The 22,101-nt window shown below is 45.9% G+C and overlaps 1 protein-coding gene across 1 annotated transcript; it reads right to left on the bottom strand.

Moving 5' to 3' along the window:
• Window positions 1-905: 905 nt before the first annotated feature.
• EIF3F (eukaryotic translation initiation factor 3 subunit F) lies at window positions 906-16,467 on the bottom strand. The gene is made up of 8 exons (XM_048858042.2): window positions 16,163-16,467; window positions 15,851-15,921; window positions 15,221-15,300; window positions 14,202-14,339; window positions 10,728-10,819; window positions 8,279-8,415; window positions 7,432-7,545; window positions 906-1,337 (listed from the first exon to the last, which is right to left on the bottom strand). The coding sequence occupies exons 1-8, from the start codon at window positions 16,446-16,448 to the stop codon at window positions 1,260-1,262; spliced, it is 996 nt and encodes a 331-aa protein (XP_048713999.2). The 5' UTR covers window positions 16,449-16,467; the 3' UTR covers window positions 906-1,259.
• Between the last annotated feature and the right edge of the window lie 5,634 nt (window positions 16,468-22,101).

Here is a 22,101-nt window from a genome sequence, read left to right as displayed (position 1 = left end):
TACAAAAAAAGTGGCAGAGAGTCTCAGGGTATGTGTACACTGCAGTTATAAACAGGAAACGGGCTTGTGCCTGCTGTCTCAGGCTAGAGGGGCTGTTTAATTGCAGTGTAGATGTTCGGGCTTGGGCTGCAGACTGAGCTCTGGCACCCTCCCACTATGCAGGGTCTTAAACCCTGGGCTCCCGCCCAAGCCCAAATGTCTACACCGGGGTGGGCAAACTTTTTGGCCTGAGGGCCACATAGGGGTTCCAAAAAAATGTATGGAGGGCTGGGTAGGAAAGGCTGTGCCTCCCCAAACAGCCTGGCCCCTATCTTCCCCCTCCCACTGCCTGACTACCCCCCTCAGAACTCCCGACCCCCCGAACCCTCCCTGCTCCTTGTCCCCTGACCCCCATCCCCGGTCCCCACCCCATATCCAACCCCCCCCCCAGCTCCCTGTCTGCCCCTATCCACCCCAACAGGCTCTCCAGGACTCCCATGCCTATCCAACCCCCCGTTCCCTGTCCCAACTGCCCCCCCCGAACCTCTGTCCCCTGATGCTCCCCGCCCCCTTACCATGCCACTCAGAGCAGGAGGACTGGCAGCCATGCCACCACACTGCCCAGCAGGAGCTCGCAGCCCCACCACCACAGCAAGCTGAGGCTGCCAGGGTGGGGAAGAGAGAGAGCAGGGAAGGGGCTGGGGGCTAGCCTCCCTGGCCAGGAGCTCAAGGGCCGGGCAGGACGATCTCGCCGGTCAGATGTGGCCCACGGGCCATAGTTTGCCCACCTCTACCACAGGGACTCTATAGAACTTTGCGTGCTCCTATGTGCTCTATAACTGATCTCAGGAGAGGAAACTTTTTTTAAAAAGACAGTATTACCACATATTGAGGAAGAGGACACACCTATGGATGCAAAGTCACTCTTATCAGTGGAATGGAACTTTATTTAGAAACAATAATCCTCACAATACAATGGAGTTGTGTTTGTTATATAAATGGCTAACCTAGGACAGCAGCTCATGAGCACTAAAGAGTAGCCATCAATTAATTCCATTTTCAATAATAAAACTGGCTCACACCCAGTTTTGATTCAATATCTGAACCACAGTGGAAGGATTTTTTGGGGCAGAGGTGGGAATCAAGAGGGATATGGGGGAATACTGAATCATTTAGGCAATTACATTAATGTCCAACTAAATTCAGTAGCAGAACAGATTGTAGGAAGAGTAGCTCTGCTGTATCTTCAGGCTCTCAAGTGACAGAAGGCAGGGAGTCCATCATAAGCTCAGAAGTTTTTCATTGAGAGCAATCTGCGACTGAGTGAGATTTGCCAAGTAGGTCACCATCAGCAGGTCCTGAGAAAGAGAAATGGACAGCAATTAGACTGATTCAGAGAATCAAAGAGATGCGAATTTGTGTCATTAAAGCAATTTACAAACAGTGCAGTTGCCAATCACCATTCTTCAGAGTGACACTGATGGCTCCACAACTTTGTTTCCACTTCATTCACCAGTTTGGAATACCTTGCATTCATATAATACTCGGAACTTTCAGTGCTTTTTATCTATAGTCCTCAGAGCATTGCAAGCATTATCCCCATTTCACAGATGGAGAAGAGAAGGCATATAGTGGTTAAGTGACTTCGACAAAGTCACACAAGTCACTGAGAATCAGGAATATAAATCCATATATCCTGATTCCCAATCCAAGTCAGAAGTAGAAACTTTCATCTTTAGAAATCCCAAACCACTTTACACAGGAGTGATTCTCTTTATCCAGCAATGAATTGAAGCAGTTGTTCAAACAGCACACACCACCACTACGCTAGGACATGAGGACAGGAAGTGAATGCTCCACTCAATCAAAACTGCAGGGAGAAATGAAGGGAGACCATGTAGTTACCAGTATTTGATTTTAGCTAGAACACGGGGGTCGACAACCCTATCCTTAGGGAAAGTGATATGGGCCTTTGTTGGTATGGCACATTCAGCAGCCCAAGGCAATGCTTGGGGGATACTGGGTCAAAACCAACTCTGAGGAAATGCTCCTACTGAATCAACACCACCCCTTCTGCAGTAACTAGCTGATCCCTGGATGTCTCCCATCCAACTACTGAACTAGCCTGATCCTGCTTATAAAACTTGCCACTTTTACACAGGGTCTCAAAGTGCCTTACAAACATTACACTTAAGAGTTGTTCTAATTTATAGCTGGGCAAACTGAGGAATAGAAATTGTGATTCTCTCCACTTATCACAGGAAGATGAGCTGGGAACAGAAGTGGGCTCAGTCCCGTGCTCTAAGCAACGGATACACTCGGCGTAGCTTGTTAGAGCTGCTGGGCTCACAGCATGAAGTGGTACTGATGCAGGTTTGTCATGGGCAACGTACACATCACAGAAATAGCTCCTTAAAAAATGTGAAGCCTAAAGTTACCAGACAAAAATATTAGGTGCATCACCTTTTATTCCAGTTGCCAGTTATCTTTCAAGTCCAGATTGCAGTAAGATCTGGCTATTTACACAGTTGTCCTAAAAGTTTCATGTTTCAAGACAATCTCAGCGCTTTCAGGTTATGCACACAATTCCTAGCAAGTGTAAGAAGGAATCCTTTGCCTTTAATTACTGAAAAGGCTGCCTTGAGACGTTCCCTCATCTCTCCCAGATAGCTTTGCCCGCCTATTTCCAATTTTTGGTTACTAGTTAAAAACAGTTTCTCTAGTCACCAGCCTGGTTTTGCCTATTTTGGCCCTCTCTCTTTACGAGGCTCATTCCCTCAGCCTAACCTGACAAGTTACTAAGAATCCTTGTTCACATCAGATACTCAACCATGAAGAATGTGACGGTTGCAGACTGGGAAAGGACCACATTTCCCACAATGTGGATAGAAATGCCATTCTCTCTAGAGGGCTAGAAATTCCATGCTTGAATAATAAAGAGTACAGTAGCAGGAATATATTACCAACCACCTGAGCAGAAAGGTGTAGGTGACTGAAATGCTCAGGGAGATTAGAGACACTATGAAGATAGAAATAATGGGGGATTTCAACTCTCCCCACATTGACTGCATATGTCATCTCAGGATGGGATGTAAAGATAAATTTCTAGACACCATTAGTGATTGCTTCTTGGAGAAGCTAGTCCTGGAACCCACAAGGGGAGAGGCAATTCTTGATTTAGTCCTAAGTGGAGAACAGGGTCTGGTCCAGGAGTTGAACACAAATGAACCTTTCAGCAATAGCAACCATAATGCAATTAAATTTAACATCCCTGTAGGGGAAAAAAATTCCAAAGAAACCCACTGTGGTAGCATTTAACTTCAAAGAGAGGAACTAAACAAAAATGATAAAGCTAGTTAAACAGAAATCCAAAGGAACAGTCACAAGACTGAAATGCCTGCAAGTTGCATAGAAACTATTTAAGAATATAACTAGATGTTCAAACTAAATGTATACCCCAAATAAACACAGTAAGAGGACCAAAAAATGCCACAATGGCTTAACAAGAGAGCAAAAGAGGCTGTTAGAGACCAAAAGACATCCTTTAAAAATGAAAGTCAGATATTACTGAGGAAAATAGGAAGGGGGCATAAACTCTGGCAAGGGTAAAAGGATAATATGGCAGACCAAAAAAGAATTTGAAAAGCAACTAGCGAAAGGCAAACAGAAAAAAAGAATTGCAAGTACATCAGAAATAGGAAGCCTGGCAAACAATCAGTGGGGCTACTGGACAATTGAGGAGCTAAAGAATCAAGGGTATGTGAGGGAGATTCCCGCACGAGCCATTCTTTTTAGGGAACAAATCTGATGAACTGTCCCAGATGGATGTGTCAAAGGTGGTTTTGGAACAAAGTAATACATTAAACAGTGATATGTCACCAGGACCAGATGGCATTCACCCAAGAATTCTGAAGGAACTCAAATAGGATATTGGAGAATTACTAACTGTGGTATGTAACCTATTGCTTCAATCAGCCTCTGTACCAGATGAGTGGAGGACAACTAATGTAACACTGATTTTTAGAAAAGGCTCCATAGGGGATCCTGACAGTTACAGGCCGGTAAGCCTAACTTTAATACCAGGCAAATTGGTTGAAAATTATAGTAAAGAACAGAATTATGAGAGAGACACCACCACAATATGTTGGGGAAAAGAGTCAACACTGCTTTTGTAAAGGGAAACCATGCCTCACCAATTTATTAGAATTCATTGAGGGTGTCAACAAAATGCTGACATAGGTGATCCAGTTGATATAGTGTACTTGTACTGTCAGAAAGCCTTTGACACAGTTCCTCACCAAAGGCTGTTAAGTAAGGAATTATGGGATACGAGATAGTTCTCTCGGATCAGTAACTCATTAAAAGACAAAACAAAGTGTAGGAATAAATAGTCAGTTTTCACAATGAAAATAGGTGACTAACAGGGTCCCTGAATGTTCTGTACTGGGACAAGTGCTATTCAATGTATTCGTAAGTGTTCTGGAAAAGGGGCTAAACAGTGAGGTGGCAAACTTTGCTAACAATACAAAATGACTCAAGATAGTTAAGTCCAAAGCTGATTGTAAAGAGTTACAAAGAGATCTCAAAAAACTGGGTGACTGGGCAACAAAATGGCAGATGAAATTCAATGTTGATAAGTGCAAAGTAATGCACATTAGAAAACATAATCCCAACTGTACATACACAATGATGGGGGTCTAAATTAGCTGTTATCACTCAAGAAAGATCTTGGAGTCATCATGGGTAGTTCTCTGAAAACATCCACTCAATGTGCAGCAGCAGTCAAAAAAGCTAACAATGTTAGGAATCATTAGGAAAGGGAGAAATAATGAGACAGAAAATATTTTAACACTACTATATAAATCTATGGTATGCCCATACCTTTGAATACTGCATGCAGTTCAGGCCACCCCATCTCAAAAAAGATACATTAGAACTGGACAATGTACAGAGAAGGGTAACAAAAATGATTGGGGTATGCAACAGCTTCCATATGAGGAAAGATTAAAAGAGATCACTAAGGGGGCGGGAGGGGGGAAGAGGGAGATCTGATACAGGGCTATAAAATTGTGACTGGTATGGAGAAAGTGAACAAGCAAGTGTTATTTACCCCTTCACACAACACAAGAACAATGAAAATTAATAAGTAGCAGATTTAAAAACAAACATAAGGAAGTACTTCACACAATGCAGTCAGCCGGCCTGTGGAACTCATTGCCAGATGTTGTGAAGGCCAAAAGTTATTACCGTGTTCAAAAAAGGATAAGCTATGCTCAAGGAGGATAGGTCCATCAACGGCTATTGGCCAAGATGGCCAGCGATATGCAACCCCATGCTCTGGGTGTCCCTAAACATCCAACTGCCAAAAGCTGGGACTGGACTACAGGGGATGGATGATTCAATAACTGCCTTTTTCTGTTCATTCCCTCTGAACCTCAGACAGTGGCAGGTACCAGATGACTGGATACCAGGCTAGATGGACCATTGGTCTGACCCAGTATGGCTATTCTCATTCTTATGAAGAGAGTGGGTAGAAAGGGTGGGGTTTTGTTTTGGTCATTGACATATCATGCCTAGAAGATAATTTTCAGGACTGTGTTGCAACCTGGTCTCCATTTTACACCTATGGACAATGTCCTGAATGCAAGGCGGGGTGGGGGAAATCATTACTCTCTTTGGGAAACCACTTATGCTAAGGTTTCTGTACAGAACTATTACTTACATGATCCTATGAACAGTGACTCGGTTCCTTATGAAGTTCAAGATTGGGTAACATTACAACACTTTTCAGGCACCTTCTCTTTTCTGGATTTCCTTTTCATTTCTATATAGTTCTATCATTTGTAGTGTGTTAACTGAATGTTAAGGTTTAAGATTAAAACTAGAAAATTTTGAGTGAGTCAACAAGCATGTGGACAAGGGGGATCCAGTGGATATAGTGTACTTCAATTTTCAGAACGCCTTTGACAAAGTCTCTCACCAAAGGCTCTTAAACTAAGCTGTCATGGGATAAGAGGGAAGGTTCTCTCATGGATTGGAAACTGATTAAAAGATAGGAAACAAAGGGTAGGAATAAATTATCAGTTTTCAGAATGGAGAGAGGTAAATAGTGGGGTCCCCCAAGGGTCTCAGCTGCAACCAGTTCTATTCAACATATTCATAAATGGTATCGAAAAAGGGGAAAACAGTGAGGTGGCAAAATTTGCAGATGATACAAAATTACTCAAGATAGTTAAGTCCCAAGACTGTGAAGAGCTACAAAAGGATCTCACAAAACTAGGTGACTGGGCAACAAAATGGCAGATTAAATTCAATGTTGATAAATGCAAAGTAATGCACACTGGAAAACAATCCCAACTATGCATATAAAATGATGGGGTCTAAATTAGCTGTAACCACTCAAAGATTTTGGAGTTATTGTGGATAGTTCTCTGAAAACGTCCACTCAATGTGCAATGGCAGTCACAAAAGTACACAGAATGCTAGGAATCATTAAGAAAGGGATAGATAACAAGACAGAATATATAATAAATCACCTCTATATAAATCCATGATACGCCCACATCTTGAATACTGTGTGCAGGTCTGGTTGCCCCATCTCAAAAAAGATTTATTGGAATTGGAAAAGGTTCAGAAAAGGGCAACAAAAATTATTAGGGTTATGGAACGGCTGCCATATGAGGAGAGATTAATAAAACGGGGACTTTTCATCTTGGAAAAGAGACAACAAAGGGGGATATGATAGAGATCTATAAAATCATGACTGGTGTGAAGAAAGTAAATAAGGAAGTGTTATTTACTCCTTCTCATAACACAAGAACTAGGGGTCATCAAATGAAATAAGAAGGTTTAAAACAAACAAAAGGAAGGATTTTTTCCACACAACGCACAGTCAACCTGTGGAACTCCTTGCCAGAGGATGTTGTGAAGGCCAAGACTATAACAGGGTTCAAAAAAGAAAAAAAGTTCATGGAGGATAGGTCCACCAATGGCTTTAGCCAGGATGGGCAGGGATGGTGTCCCTAGCCTCTGTTTGCCAGAAGCTGGGAATGGGTGAGAGGGGATGGATCACTTGATGATTACCTGTTCTGTTCATTCCCTCTGGGGTACCTGGCATTGGCCACTGTTGGAGGACAGGATACTGGGCTAGATGGACTTTTGGTCTGACCCAGTACGACTGTTCTTATGAAAGCTTGGTTAATGCTTCCTACTGTTATTCAGCTTTTGGGGGGTACTGGCAGATCTGAATAGCTCCCTTCATACTTTTTTTTTTATTTCAGTAACATTTGTTAATTGTGAAGCCAGGCTGATAGATGGGAAAAAAGGGCAGACACCTCTCTTGTCTTCCACAACCCAGAAACAGGTAAGCAATAGATTTGCTGCGGATCCCCAGTGGATCCCAGATAGATTCCTCATGAAGAACACCCAGAAGAACTGAGTAACAGGACTCACGTTGATATTGCTGTTCAGCATTGTCTCAAAGTCCTCCGGTGAAATCTTTGGCACCTGGTTAATAAGATCCATCAGGAAGCGCCCAACAGTGTTGTCAGCAGCCACTTTACCTGACTAACCATAAAAATAAAGACATTTTACAATGAGCAAGATACAACAAATTTACTGCACAGAACAGGAAGAGCTGACACAAATGCAGGGAAAGCTCTCACCCTCTCCTGTATGAGCTGAAATAGATTCAGATTCTTTGTGATCATCTGGTCTGATCTCTTGTGTAACACAGGCCATAGAACTTCCCCCAAATAATTCCTAGAGTAGATCTTTTATACAAACATCCAAACTTGATTTAAAAATTGTCAGTGATGGAGAATCCATTATGACCCTTGGTAAACTGTTCCAGTGGTTGCTCACTGTTAAAATGTATGCCTTATTTCTGGTCTGAATTTATCTAGCTTCAACTTCCAGCTGTTGGATTGTGTTACAACTTTCTTGGCTAAGGCCGATTATTAAATGTTTTTCTAATGTAGGTATTTATAGATTAATCAAATCATCCCTTAGACTGAAGCAGCTCAATATATTTAGCTTAACAAAGGGAAGGTTATCACTACAGGGCATGTTTTCTAATCCTTTAATCATTCTCTGGGCTCTTCTCTAAAGATTCCCCAATTTATCAACATCCTTCTTGAATTGTAGGCACCAGAACTAGACATAGTATTCCAACAGCCATCGCATCAGTGCTAAATACAGAGGTAAAATAACTGTCTACTCCTACTCAAGATTCACATTTATGCATCCCAGAATCATATTAGCTCTTTTGGCCACAGAATCGCACAGACATTAGCCTTACCAGCACATCCTCTGCATACTGCAGCACTGTGCTCAGGGTATCCTGGATCCGGGCTGACGCTGCCCCCACCTGCTGCAAGTCACTGGACAAGCCAATCACTCGACTGGGACTCAAACAGGTTTTCATGATGAGATCAACTGCGAGAAGAGAGATGCTGAGAAACTGGCTGTCACAAGGTCAGCTTCAACCACCAACCACTCCCCAGAGATTTTTAGGATGACATCTGCTGCAGCAAAACAGGAAATGCTTTTCCAGTGCTGCCTTCACTACCAATGTAATGCTGGCATTTCCACAGGGTATATAGTACTCCTGCGCCACTGTGCAAAGCAGATTTTTGCAGAAATTAGTGCTTTGTGTAGAATTTCCTTTCCCCCCCCAACAGAGATGGACTGCAGTGCTGCTGGCTGCCACTAGTGGCTGCTGGACATGGCAGAGCCCAGCTCGCACATAGAAGATACTGCCAGGGGAATGGGGAGAGAACTACAGGGATCCAGGCAACTGCAGCTCCCAGCATGCTCTGACGAAAGGTGGCTGCAGTGCACAGGAAACTCCACACAAACCTGGCACTGAGCATCAAGCTCTTTCCCTGGGCTCTGACGGGTAGGTGTCTGGGCTGGGGGGGGGGGTGGGGGAGGGGCACAGCCACAGGAGATTCAGATGTATTGGCTTGTGTGGGGCACATGGCTGGGTTCTGGGAGGTAAAGGCTGCAGGTGTCCATCCCCCAACTGGGCTGTGGGGAGGAGGGGGCAGGGAAACAGGAACTGGATTGTCTTTTTTTTTTTTTTTTTAAACTCTCTACCACCACATAGGGAATTTGTGTGTCTGTATTCTCAGACATACTTGCTGACAGGTATTTTTAAATAAATCACCAAAATAATTAAAACTGGCGTGATTACGTAATGTTTTTTGACAAATAAAAGCTGCAGAATTTTAAAATATTGTGCGCAGAATTTTTTTTTGGCGCAGAATTCCCCCAGTAGTAATTTATTAGCTACATGGGGGAGCAACGGAGGACACAGGCACACGTTCCATTGATCTTAATGGAGAATGCAGGTGCTCAGAACATCTAAGAATCAGAGCACTTTAACGCCTAAACATGAAACTGTAGGCACCCAAGCTTGAAAGTTTTGGCCTCCATCTTGAGAAGCATCAGATTAGTATTTGGTCTGAAAAAGAATGAGGGATTCCAGCCATTTCGCTCAGCCTTCTTTCCCCAGGTCTAAGCAATGACAATGCTGCCTGCCTGGCACCTAGTACAGTTACAACTTATACACTCCAAGAAGTCCCAAAGACATCTTCAACTTGTCCCTGACGCATTTTCACATCCAGTAATCAGAAATTTGTAAGTTAGCCTCATGATATATACAGTCTCACTTTAGTAGGGGGAGTTTAAGGGATGCTAATAATTTGAAATAGAGTTCTTAAGAGTTAATAGCAATGCCCCTTTTTAATGGTTTTACAATCACGTTTTCTGGTTCTGTATGTTTCTCTCTCCCAAGTTGCTGGGAGACACTCTCAAATTGGAAACTGATTACATCAGTGGTCCCCAAACTTTTTATGTTGCACACCCCCTTACCTCTGTCCATGCCCCCGTTCCCCCATCGCCGGGCTGCGGTGACACAGCCAGGGCTGGCAGCCAGGGTCCCAGGGGTGGCAACGGAGCTGGGTGGTGCTCCATCCCCACCCACCATGGGAGCTGGCTTGGTCCCCAGCCAGGCCCCCACAAACGTTCCTCTGCATCCCACAGTTTGCAGACCTCTGGACTACACAGAGTGCTGTCAAATAGATGAAATAGTTCTCCAAACTCTGATATACAATCTAAGGAGTTCCCTGTTGTCTCATGTCAATTCTGATTAAAAAAAATCAGATGAAACATGCCAAGTACTAGGCATGTGTGTTATCAAAGTTGACGGCCTTCTGAAAGAAAAGGCCACTACTGACCCGAGGACGAGCGCTCCCAATGTCTTTAAGGTTAGGAACAGACACCTTTTCCCTTTGTCTCTCCAGTTTTATCTATAATCTCTTTGCTTCTTTCCACTGGTTTTGTGGCCTGACTTGGTTGTTTCTCTTCTCCACCCTCCCAGATTCCACTTTCTAATCCAGTCACAATCCTCCATTTTACCCCACAGCTCATTGCTCTGCATTCACTTCACAACTCCTACATCTGTGCCACTCTGCCCCAAAATGCTGGGCCACTTCGACTTTCACCAATGCCCAGCACCCTGTCTGATAGCACCATTTCATCAGCACTGAACAGCAACAAGAAATCCCCTAATATGGGGGGCAGGGAAACAAAGAAGAAGATGAGGCACTGAGCACTAAGGCAATGACTTCTGTAAGCAGCACTCAGGTACACAAGCTAGGGATGCAGATCCCTGTGATCCCCAGACACAAATCAAGCACCCAAATACTCTGGGTAGAACCAACAAGAACAACAAGCCGGCTTACCTCCTATCCGCTCAGTGTCATAGTAAACATACTTCACTGTCAGAGGTGTGAACATCACCCCCATGGTCTTACCAGGGACCCCCATCGGAGCACTAGAAAAGACAAGATTTACATAACATAGCATAAGTAATGGCCTACACGGATGTGTCAACAACAAGTAATACCTAACCTATTTCACTTCCCTCTTTGACAGGGTTACTGGTCTACTGGATTAGGTAGCAGCAGTAGACATGATATGACATTCCCACAATGAATAGAGGGAAATGTGGTCTAGATGAAATGACTATCAAATGGGTACACAACTGGTTGAAAAACCATATTCAAACGAGTAATTATCAACGATTCACTGTCAAACTGGAAGTGCATGTCTAGCGGGGTTCTGCAGGGGTCAGTCCTGGCCTAGTACTACATAATATTTTCATTCCTGACTTGGATAACGAATTGGAGAATTTATGTATAAAATTTGCAAATGACATCAAACCAGGAGGGACTGCAAAAACTTTGGAAGACCGAATTAGAATTCAAGAGGATCTTGATAAACTGGACCATAATGAAAATCAATAAAGACAAGTGCAAAGTACTTCACTTAGGAAGGAAAGATCAAAAGCACAAATACAAAATGGGAAACAACTGGCTAGACTGTACTGCAGAAAAGGATAGTGAAGCATAAACTGAGTATGAGCCACCTATGTGATACAGTTGTGAAAAAGGCTAATATTCTGGGGTGTATTAACAGGAGTGTCTTATGCAAGACATGGCAGATAACTGTTCTGCCATACCCTGCCTCAGTAGGAGTACTGCAGCCAGTTTTGGGTTCCACACTTTAAGATATGGATAAACTGGAAAGTCCAGAGAAGAGCAACTAAAAATGATCAAAGGTTTAGAAATCTTGACCTATGAGGAAAGGTTAAAAAACTGGGCATGATTAGTCCTGAGAAAAGACAACTGGGGGGGGGGATGGGGGAGGAGAAGAACCTGATAAGTCTTCAGATACATTAAAGGCTGTGATCATTCTTCATGTCCACTGAAGGTAGGACAAGTAGTAATGCGCTTAATCTGCAGCAAGGGAGAGTTAGATTAGAGATTAGGAAAACATTTCTAAGTATTGGGATAGTTAAGTATTGGAATAGTCTTCCAAGGGAGGCTATGGAATCCTCATAATTGGATGATCTAGGTCAAGGATTCTTAAACTTCATTGCACCATGACCCCCTTCTGACAATAAAAAACCCCCACGACCCTAGGAAGGGGGACTGAAGCCTGAGCCCCACTGCCCTGACTAGGGGATGGGCAAAGTCCAAGTCCCACCATCCCAGGCTCAGGTGGGGGGTGGGAGAGAAAGAGCCTAAAAGCCCAAGGGCTTCAGCCCTTGGCGGGGGCCTATAACCTGAGCCCTGCCATCCAGGGCTGAAGTCTTTGGGCTTTGGCCCTGGCAGCATGTGGTGACTCGGGCTTCAGCTTCAGCACCAGGTGTCCGGGCTTGGGCAAGTCTGACCAAGTCTAAACACCAGCTCTGGCGACCCCATTAAAATGGGGTCGCAACCCACTTTGGGGTCCTGACTCACAGTTTGAGAACCACAGATCTAGGTATATGTGGTCCTGCCTCAGCACAAGGGGATGGACTAGAGGACATTTCTCTACTCTGCATACAAACCTATTCTTAGAAAGAAAAGGAGTACTTATGGCACTATTTGAGCATAAGCTTTCGTGAGTTACAGCTCACTTTATTGGATGCATGCAGTGGAAAATACAGTGGGAAGATTTTATATACACAGAGAACATGAAACAATGGGTGTTTCCATACACACTGTAATGAGAGTGATGGTAACACCCATTGTTTCATGTTCTCTGTGTATATAAAATCTCCGCACTGTATTTTCCACTGCATGCATCCGATGAAGTGAGCTGTAGCTCACGAAAGCTTATGCTCAAATAAATTTGTTAGCCTCTAAGGTGCCACAAGTACTCCTTTTCTTTTTGCAGATACAGACTAACACGGCTGCTATTCTGAAACCTATTCAAAGGAGGAGACAGTAACCCTTTATCTGGTTTGCCTCAACCCTTTATCTGGTTTGCCTCCCCTACACTGAAGCAGAAGAGACTGAGCAGGTTACTCATTCTCACCAAGAACCGCATTCACACTTGTGGGGAACTGTAACAGTTGTTACACAGTTGTTGGTCCGGAGGAATTCTAGAGATTCCCAGGGGTTCTTTGTCGCTAAAAACTTAGAATCATAGAATATCAGGGTTGGAAGGGACCTCAGGAGGTCATCTAGTCCAACCCCCTGCTCAAAGCAGGACCAATCCCCAATTAAATCATCCCAGCCAGGGCTTTGTCAAGCCTGACCTTAAAAACTTCTAAGGAAGGAGATTCTACCACCTCCCTAGGTAACGCATTCCAGTGTTTCACCACCCTCCTAGTGAAAAAGTTTTTCCTAATATCCAACCTAAACCTTCCCCACTGCAACTTGAGACCATCACTCCTTGTCCTGTCCTCTTCTACCACTGAGAACAGTCTAGAACCATCCTCTCTGGAACCACCTCTCAGGTAGTTGAAAGCAGCTATCAAATCCCCCCTCATTCTTCTCTTCTGCAGACTAAACAATCCCAGTCCCCTCAGCCTCTCCTCATAAGTCATGTGTTCCAGACCCCTAATCATTTTTATTGCCCTTCGCTGGACTCTCTCCAATTTATCCACATCCTTCTTGTAGTGTGGGGCCCAAAACTGGACACAGTACTCCAGATGAGGCCTCACCAATGCCGAATAGAGGGGGACGATCACGTCCCTCGATCTGCTTGCTATGCCCCTACTTATACAGCCCAAAATGCCATTGGCCTTCTTGGCAATAAGGGCACACTGCTGACTCATATCCAGCTTCTCATCCACTGTCACCCCTAGGTCCTTTTCCGCAGAACTGCTGCCTAGCCATTCGGTCCCTAGTCTGTAGCGGTGCATTGGGTTCTTCCGTCCTAAGTGCAGGACCCTGCACTTATCCTTATTGAACCTCATCAGATTTCTTTTGGCCCAATCCTCTAATTTGTCTAGGTCCCTTATTATACTTGTCCCCCTAGTTTATATATATAGTTTTCAATGGGGAAAGTCAAGCATTCAGTTAATCAAAAGGAAATTACAGAAGTGACATTCATACTAACCATTCATCTGTGGAGATCAAGCCATTCTCAAAACTTTATTAAGTCACAACACCCCTGTTAAGTGTGGCAAGTACTAATTCAATTGTATAGACGGGAAAACAGAATCTCAGAGATTAAGTCACTTGAGCACAGCACCACAATCAAAGACTCAGCTGGGAATAGAATCAAGAGACCTGGTTCACAGCCTCTGTTCTAGCCAGGAGACAAGATTGATTGTCCTAATTAGGACAATCAATTAAATCCCTCCCTACCCTATTGTGTCCCTTTTTGATAAGCCCACTGGCGATCCCCTTTCCAAAGTGTGATCTATCTCCCCAAAATACCTGATATAGGCTTTAATGCTCATGCGCCCATTCTGGAGACTGGTGTCCACAGTGAGGTGGATTGGATTGTGTGCTTCCCGACTATAATACTCATGGATCAGGACAGAGTGCTCTGTAATGTCATGGCCCGTAGCATACCTTAGAAAACACAACATAAGAACATGAGACCTGGGCATCCAACACTTCATATTTCAGACATACTGGGATATTTGCCATTAAGCAATGATGTGCACACAACTCTGCTCTGAACACATGATCAATTTGTAGCAGGATGTGAAGGAAAAAAGTTTGAGTACCATCTGCTCAGGACATCACTGCACTTTGCAAATCAGACACATGATTTTTGATGCACTTATTAGGCTTTGAATTGCTCTCTGATTAAAAGTAATTCAAAGCACATTATAGGAAAATAAGCTCTTAGGTAAAGAGCTACAACCCAATTCCTCCATGAACTGACCATCAGAGTTAAAAATACAGGACTATATTAATCCAGCTGCTTTAACTGTCCTGCAGTTAATATCTTCGAAACATAATTAACTTAAATTCATTACAGCTCGGACCTCACTGAAGTATATAAACTGTTGGCCTCCACAACAACCTTCTGAAGAGAAAGAGGAGTCAGGGTTTGCATTTATTTCTTCAGGAACAAAACAAAGCTGGTTCACAGAACCTCAAGAGACTTAATGAGGTTCTCCGCACTCCACCCCAAGAGGTCTATGAAGTGCAGTTCCCTACATCACTTCACCTGATTTTCCAACAATCTCTTGGGAGAAGACTACAGTATCAGAAAATATTGCCCCACTACATACACTTTATTCCCTTCCCATGATACCTAGTCTCACGTTAAAAAATATATCCCATTTCTTGAGATTTATATTCTATATCCCCAGCTGTTATTTCAGCAAACTATGCTGCTTATTCAAAATCTATAATGCAGTGTACAATATTTCAAGGTGCATAATGGGGCCACATAACTGCTAAGCACAGGTCACATGTTTGCAGTGGAGAAGATGACTTACCACCCCAAAATGATTTCACTAGGGGAAACCTTCTTGTGCAGCTCATACATATTCTTAGCAAATTCCATATCAACAGCCACCTGAAAACCACAACAAAGCAGCATGAGGCAATCAACTGCAGGAGTGCTTAAAATTTAAATTCTAGCAGCGGGCAGTGAAATGGAAGGTTCTTGTGGTCAATTAGAATTCAGAGAAGAACTTTCCCTTAGTAGTTACCAGCCCACTGCAAGCAGAACTAGCACTTCATTGCCCTCCATACACTAGGACAACATGGTAGGATTTCACCAAAAGACCCTGCCAACATACATCACGTGTAGACTCTTCTAATCACACCTCACTCAAAGGGTAGTGAATTCTAGAGCCACATGTGCTAACAGAGACTCAGACAGAGCCAGGACTTCCGGAATACCAAAGGCAAAAGGTGAAACATGCAGGAAAGGAGTACAAACATTAGCATGATGAGATTGTTCTCACTCCTACAGCGATCCTGATAGCCAAGTGAGCTAGCCCACTAATACTCAGCATCTTCCATCTGAGTACTTCAGAGTGCTTCACTGTCATGCCATTTAGTCTCCCAACTCTCCTCTGTGGTAGGATGGACACACTCAGGGAGCACAGGCCATCACCCACCTCATCTTCGGACTCGTTGTGTGGGACCGAGAAGCAATTGGTGACTTCCACTGAGAGCTTGTCCACAGTGCCTGCAGAGCAGAGAGAGAGACTGAGAGGAGGTGCTGGGCGGGCTCAAGCACCCCAGGCTCTTCCCTGAGACGCCGCACAGCTGTGAAGCTCAGGCTCCCCTTACAGCGAGGGCCAAGGTGGAACCCAGGTGAGGGAAGGGGCCTGGACCAGCCAGGGGCAGCCTGGTCCAGGCTCCGCTAGCCCCGGGGGAACGGAGGCGGGGAGAGAGAGCCGGGCCCTGCTCACCCCGGGGGCTCTTACCCAGCAGGGTCCCAATGACCCGGGCCGCGCCCTCGTTCCGCCGCTCGAAGCTGTCCACGATGGAGGCCAGGATGACCGGGTGCAGCCGGACCACGCGGCCGCCGGGGAAGGGGCCAGGCAGCGCTGCCGGGCCTGCTGGACCCGGGGCTGCTGTAGTGGGAGGCACAGGCGGCGCTGCACCTCCCGCTGGGGTGGCCGCAACTGGCGGTGCGGCTGCTGGACTTGGGGCTGCCGGGACGGGAGCAGGGGACGGGGACGGGGACGGGACCTGAGCTACCGCCGCCATTTTGCAAAGAAAGGAGCGAGACTACCCACGCCAGCAATAATAGGCTGAACCAGGCAGCTGTTACAAACCCTGCCTTCTCATTGGATGGAAGATGAGTACAGCCCGCCTCCTTCGCCTATTAACCAACCGGGAGAGCGCAGGGGAAGACCGAGCTCGCGGAGTGGGTGAGAACGAAAGTAGGTCACTTCATCATTGGCTGATATTGACTATAGTTGCCGCCCCGTGAGTGTCCACAAGCTTTCCCATTGGCTAGAGGTGACCCACCCATTCAGCATCCAGAAGCTCCTCTATTGGCTTGGCGATGGCTATAAAACCTGATGCTGGCCTGGGAGGGCATAGGGCCTTTCCAGTGGGGAGGGGGGAGCCTCTAGAGGCAGCCTCCCTTGGGGACCCCACCCCACTGCTGTCACTGGCATGGTACAGCGATCACACAATGTGTTCAAATGGGGTCATGACCATGGTAACAAGTGCCTGACCATCTTCTTGACTGAATCTCCCCTGTGAGGGGGGGATGGCCGTCTGGCTGTCCTCCCCATGTCGCCATCCTGCAGCCAAGGGCAGAGAGAAGGAGGCGCAGACCTTCAACCGTTGCTCATGTCAATGGACATTTGGAGGCTAAAGGCCTGTGAGGAGTGGGGCCTAGGTGACTTGCCCCAGCTCATCTGAAGTGTGTTGTGGAGCAGGAAATTGGACCCGGGTCACTCTGTATCCCAGGCTCGTGCCCCAGCTATTAGACATCTCTTCCTTGCTGGCTGGCCAGATGGAAATACAGAACAGCTAATGATCAGTGTTGTGCCACAAGGCCTTCTAATATCATAGAATATAGAATATAAGGGGTATAAGTAGGGGCATAGCGAGCAGATCGAGGGACGTGATCGTTCCCCTCTATTCGACATTGGTGAGGCCTCATCTGGAGTACTGTGTCCAGTTTTGGGCCCCACACTTCAAGAAGGATGTGGATAAATTGGAGAGAGTCCAGCGAAGGGCAACAAAAATGATTAGGGGTCTGGAACACATGAGTTATGAGGAGAGGCTGAGGGAGCTGGGATTGTTTAGCCTGCAGAAGAGAAGAATGAGGGGGGATTTGATAGCTGCTTTCAACTACCTGAAAGGGGGTTCCAAAGAGGATGGCTCTAGATTGTTCTCAATGGTAGCAGATGACAGAACGAGGAGTAATGGTCTCAAGTTGCAGTGGGGGAGGTTTAGATTGGATATTAGGAAAAACTTTTTCACTAAGAGGGTGGTGAAACACTGGAATGCGTTACCTAGGGAGGTGGTAGAATCTCCTTCCTTAGAGGTTTTTAAGGTCAGGCTTGACAAAGCCCTGGCTGGGATGATTTAACTGGGAATTGGTCCTGCTTCGAGCAGGGGGTTGGACTAGATGACCTTCTGGGGTCCCTTCCAACCCTTATATTCTATGATTCTATGATCATCACTTTCAGTTCTTGCTTTTCCTTCTCTGGATTTGGCAGTGAAGCCATTCACCCTTCTAGCCCTGTTTCGCTTGATTTTTCTTTATAATCCCCTTTCATGATCGAGTCATTACTGCCTATGTCATGCAAATTTGAGTTCTGTAATGATGGGGTATCTTCCCAATTTGCAGAGTGATCCTCTCCCCCTGCTTGTTACTGGGAGCAGTGTCTCTAGTTGCCCCGTGGCCTATGGTAAAAATGTACCCTCTATTGCAAGTGAAATAAATATTACATTTTTTTATTTATCCTGTCTGGGAGTAATTTTTATCTGGTTAGTTGTATGGGACTGTGTCTGACAGTGTTATTCCATTATTAGAACATTAACTGATTGTTGCCATTTGTGGCCTGAATGCTTAGCAAATATTTGGGGCCTTACAGGTGGTTCCCATTAGGGGGAGAAATTGATGAAAGAGTCAGATATTTCTTTGATGCAATCCTGTTTCACTGCAGAGAATGTACACAAAGTCCTTTTTCCCTAAACCACAGAGATAGTTTCCTTGCTCACAGTTTCAAGTCTGCCTTCCCAGCATGCCCTCTTCCCAGAAAGGTTTCTCTTGGCTCTATCAGGGCTCTGCTTGTGCTGTCACACACAAAATCAAAGCAATCGCTAGCCCCTGTGTTTGTCCCCAGAGAAACCCCCTGGCCTGCATGGCCCAATTTCTGCCCAGACCTTGTATGTGGTCTAGTCCTTGGATGGTGGCTTCCAAAGTTACAGTTATCACTAAAGAATGGGCCATTTAATTGTTCCTTCATTTAGCCCCAATGGAAGGTGGCTAACGTACATCAGCTTCAGTTAAGTTTGTAATTGCCCCTGGGAGCCACTCACCATCTAGTATAACATGCCCATTGACTCACCCCAATGTTAAAAAGAATTCAAGCACTTTCCTGCTTTTGCATCACATTAAAATGGCTTTCTTTAATTACCAGAGTAATATAGCATTAACACTCCCCATGGGGAAGCAGAGGTAATGCTGCAGTGAAAATCCAGATGTTGTCTAAAAAGTTAATTCCATGCCAATTTGATAACAAAATGTATCTTCCCTAAAGTTAGAGTAGTGATGAGTCTCATCACCAGGTGCTCAAAAAACAAAAAGCACACAGGAGTCACTATGTAGAAATATATAAACCCAAGCTAAAATGAAAAGGAGGACTTGTGGCACCTCAGAGACTAACCAATTTATTTGAGCATAAGCTTTTGTGCATCCGATGAAGTGAGCTGTAGCTCACGAAAGCTTATGCTCAAATAAATGTTAGTCTCTAAGGTACCACAAGTACTCCTTTTCTTTTTGCGAATACAGACTAAGACGGCTGCTACTCTGAAAGCTAAAATGAGTGACTTCAGAGATGAACTTTTAGTGAGGAAAACAAAGAAACATCCATATGCTATCACACATTTTCACAGAGAGAACAGGCTGAGTTTTCCATTCTCAGAAATGTTTGAAGTGGGGAAAGGATGGGGGAAAACAGAACGGATTTTGAAAATTAAAAAAAAACAGAAAGAAAAACAAGGTAGTAATTAGCTTCCAGCTCACTAAGTGTTATGGTACAGCTACCCTTACTTCTGTGCTGCTGCTTGTGTTGGTGCTGCCTTCAGAGCTGAGCAGCTGGAAAGTGGCGGCTGCTGGCCAGGAGCCCAGCTCTGAAGGCAGAGCTGCCACCACCAGCAGCACAGAAGTAAGGATTGCATGGCATGGTATTGCCAACCTTACTTCTGTGCTGCTGCCAGCAGAGCTGGGCCCTCAATTAGCAACCGCCACTGTTTGGCCGCCCAGCTCTGCAAGTAGCAGCGCAGAAGTAAGAGTGGCATGGTGTGGTATCGCCACCCTTACTTCTGCGCTGCTGCTGGTGGGGCACTGCCTTCAGAGCTGGGTGCCCAGCCAACAGCTGCTGCTCTCTGGCTGCTCAGCTCTGAAGGCAGCACAGAAGTAAGGGTGGCAATACCATGAGCTCCCTAAAATAAACTTATGACCCCCCTGCAACTCCCTTTTGGGTCAGGACCCCCAATTTGAGAAACTCTGGTCTCCCCTGTGAAATCTGTTTAGGGTAAAACCACACAAAAGATCAGATTTCACAGTGGGAGACCAGATTTCACAGTCCGTGACGTGTTTTTCATGGCCATGAATTTGTTAGCACCCTAATCATTGCCATCAAGTGTGGCATATCCTACAGGGGCATTTGTGGTAGAAGAATAATCAAATAGGTGAGAGGTGTTTGCAACCTGGCTCACCCTACTAACTCTTCAGGCTGAAGAAACAAGAGAGATATAGGGTCAGAAAATAATAAAATAAGATTCAACTTGGAAAAATGCAAGCATCTGGGGGGACATATATCATCTGGGGGAATATATCAATTATATTCAGCACAAGGGAGAAAAGTGGGAAGTCTGAAAGAGACTTAATGTAAGGGGACTGTTGCTCCCTTACTAACATTCAGTGTGGGTGTTTTGGTTGGCTAGCTCCCAGTACTAAAAGGGGAAGGGTCTATGGGAAACCAGGACCCTGAAACTGATAGTCCCCAGGAACAATGGGAAGAGGCCAGTGCTCCAGGTCAGCCTGAATGACAGGGCGAGCAGGCTAATAAGGGAGTCAGGAGGCCCTGTCCTCTGTGTGAGCTGGATTTGCCTGGGTCAGACAGAGTGCGGCTGAGCTAAGGAGAAAGCAGGGGCCCAAGCTAAGCTGCGGAGCAGAGCTGTGCCAGATCCAGAGGGACCAGAAAAGCAGCCCAGAGAGAGCAGACTTGCCCTGGGAAGAGAGCTGCAGCAACCAGAGCCAGAGGGGCCAGAAAAGCAACCCACGAAGCAGGTCCATGCTGGGAGCAGAGTCACAGAAGCAGCTTGCAGAGCGCACCTGTCCTGGGAGCAGAGCTGCAGCAACCAGAGCCAGAGGGGCCAAAGAAGCAGCCCAGGGAGCTGGAGGCAGAGCAGCAGCAGCAGTGCTGAGACAGAGTGCTGGAGCTGGGGCTGGAGCAGTCCAGAGCTGGGTGCGGTGAACAGCTAGGGAGACCGAGGGGGACCCTGGGCAGCAGGCCCAGCACAGGGAGACGCCTCAGCCAAGAGGCTCTGCAGGCCAGGCTTGGATCATAACCCCGACAGGGCAGGGGCGACACTGGGAAGAAGGGTCTTACCACTTAGAGCCTGAGAGTGTGTGGCCACCACCAGAGCACGTGTCCAACCCACAGCATCCCTGCAGCAAAGCCAGGGCCTGAGAAAAAGGCCTGGGACTTACAAGGAACAGACTGTGAACTGCCCTGACATTCCAGAGACACTGTTTGTGATGTTCCCTACCACAGGGCTGGGTGATGTGTTTCCTTTAACCTTTCCCATGTAACCCTTCTGCCAATCAGAGTTAGCAGCAATAAGGGCCGGGTTCAATATCTAGGGGATCCATTCCAATAACACAATGCAAACCGGCTCGAGCCCCCACCCAGTGACCTGGGACAAATATATACCACCCCCGCTGGGCGCCTCCAAGACGCAATACTTCCCCTCTCGCAAGCACATAGTCTGAGTGTAGCAAAAAGCCTTTTAATAACAGAGAGAAACAATGTGGTATTATGTTGGGGAAACACCACCAACAGGATTCATAACACAACCCATGAGCAAAAAACCCACCCCAAGCAAATTGGGGCATGCCCTTTCCCTTTGGGTCTTGAGTCCAGCAACCCCAAATCACCCAAAGTCCCAAAAGTCTCTGTCCCCAGTCAGGGCAGCCCCAGAGTTTGAAAGTTTATCTGCAGAGCTTTACCTCCCAACCTGGGTGGAGATGGGGGCGGGGGGTAAGAGGCACCTTACATGATCTGAAGCTGACTGCCCCACAGCTCCATAGGCCTTCACTCCGCTCCGCCAGCCGCCCCATGAACTCCTTTGCTCAGCTCCGCTCTGCAGCCCACAAGCAGCTCCCCCCATCCCATGAACTGCTCCACCAGCAGGTCCACAAACCGCTCCATGTCCCACCAGCAGCTCCCGCCGTCCTAGGAATTGCTCCACCAGCCTGTCCACAAGGCACTCCAGCCGGCCAGCAAACTGCTCCACAATATATCTTCAGGCTCCCCCCCTACTTAACACAATGCTCAGTGATTTCAGCTCTTAGTCAGTTCAGCTCTTTGGTGAATTCAGCTTGTGGTAGGGGAGCCTCAGTGCTGGTGCACTATTAGCCCAAAGTGAGCTCAGCAGCCTGTAACTA

This window comes from Caretta caretta, chromosome 7 (assembly GCF_965140235.1).
Source record: "Caretta caretta isolate rCarCar2 chromosome 7, rCarCar1.hap1, whole genome shotgun sequence".
NCBI classification, from domain to species: Eukaryota; Metazoa; Chordata; order Testudines; family Cheloniidae; genus Caretta; species Caretta caretta.
This window is presented reverse-complemented; position numbering and strand designations above follow the sequence as displayed.

Coding starts and splice junctions, on each gene's coding strand:
- EIF3F (XM_048858042.2), bottom strand. CDS start 16,448: ATGGCGGCGGTAGCTCAGGTCCCGTCCCCGTCCCCGTCCCCTGCTCCC. Junction 14,340..15,220: donor AGTGAAATCATTTTGGGGTG/GTAAGTCATCTT, acceptor GTGTTTTCTAAG/GTATGCTACGGGCCATGACA. Junction 8,416..10,727: donor TGACACTGAGCGGATAGGAG/GTAAGCCGGCTT, acceptor CTCTTCTCGCAG/TTGATCTCATCATGAAAACC.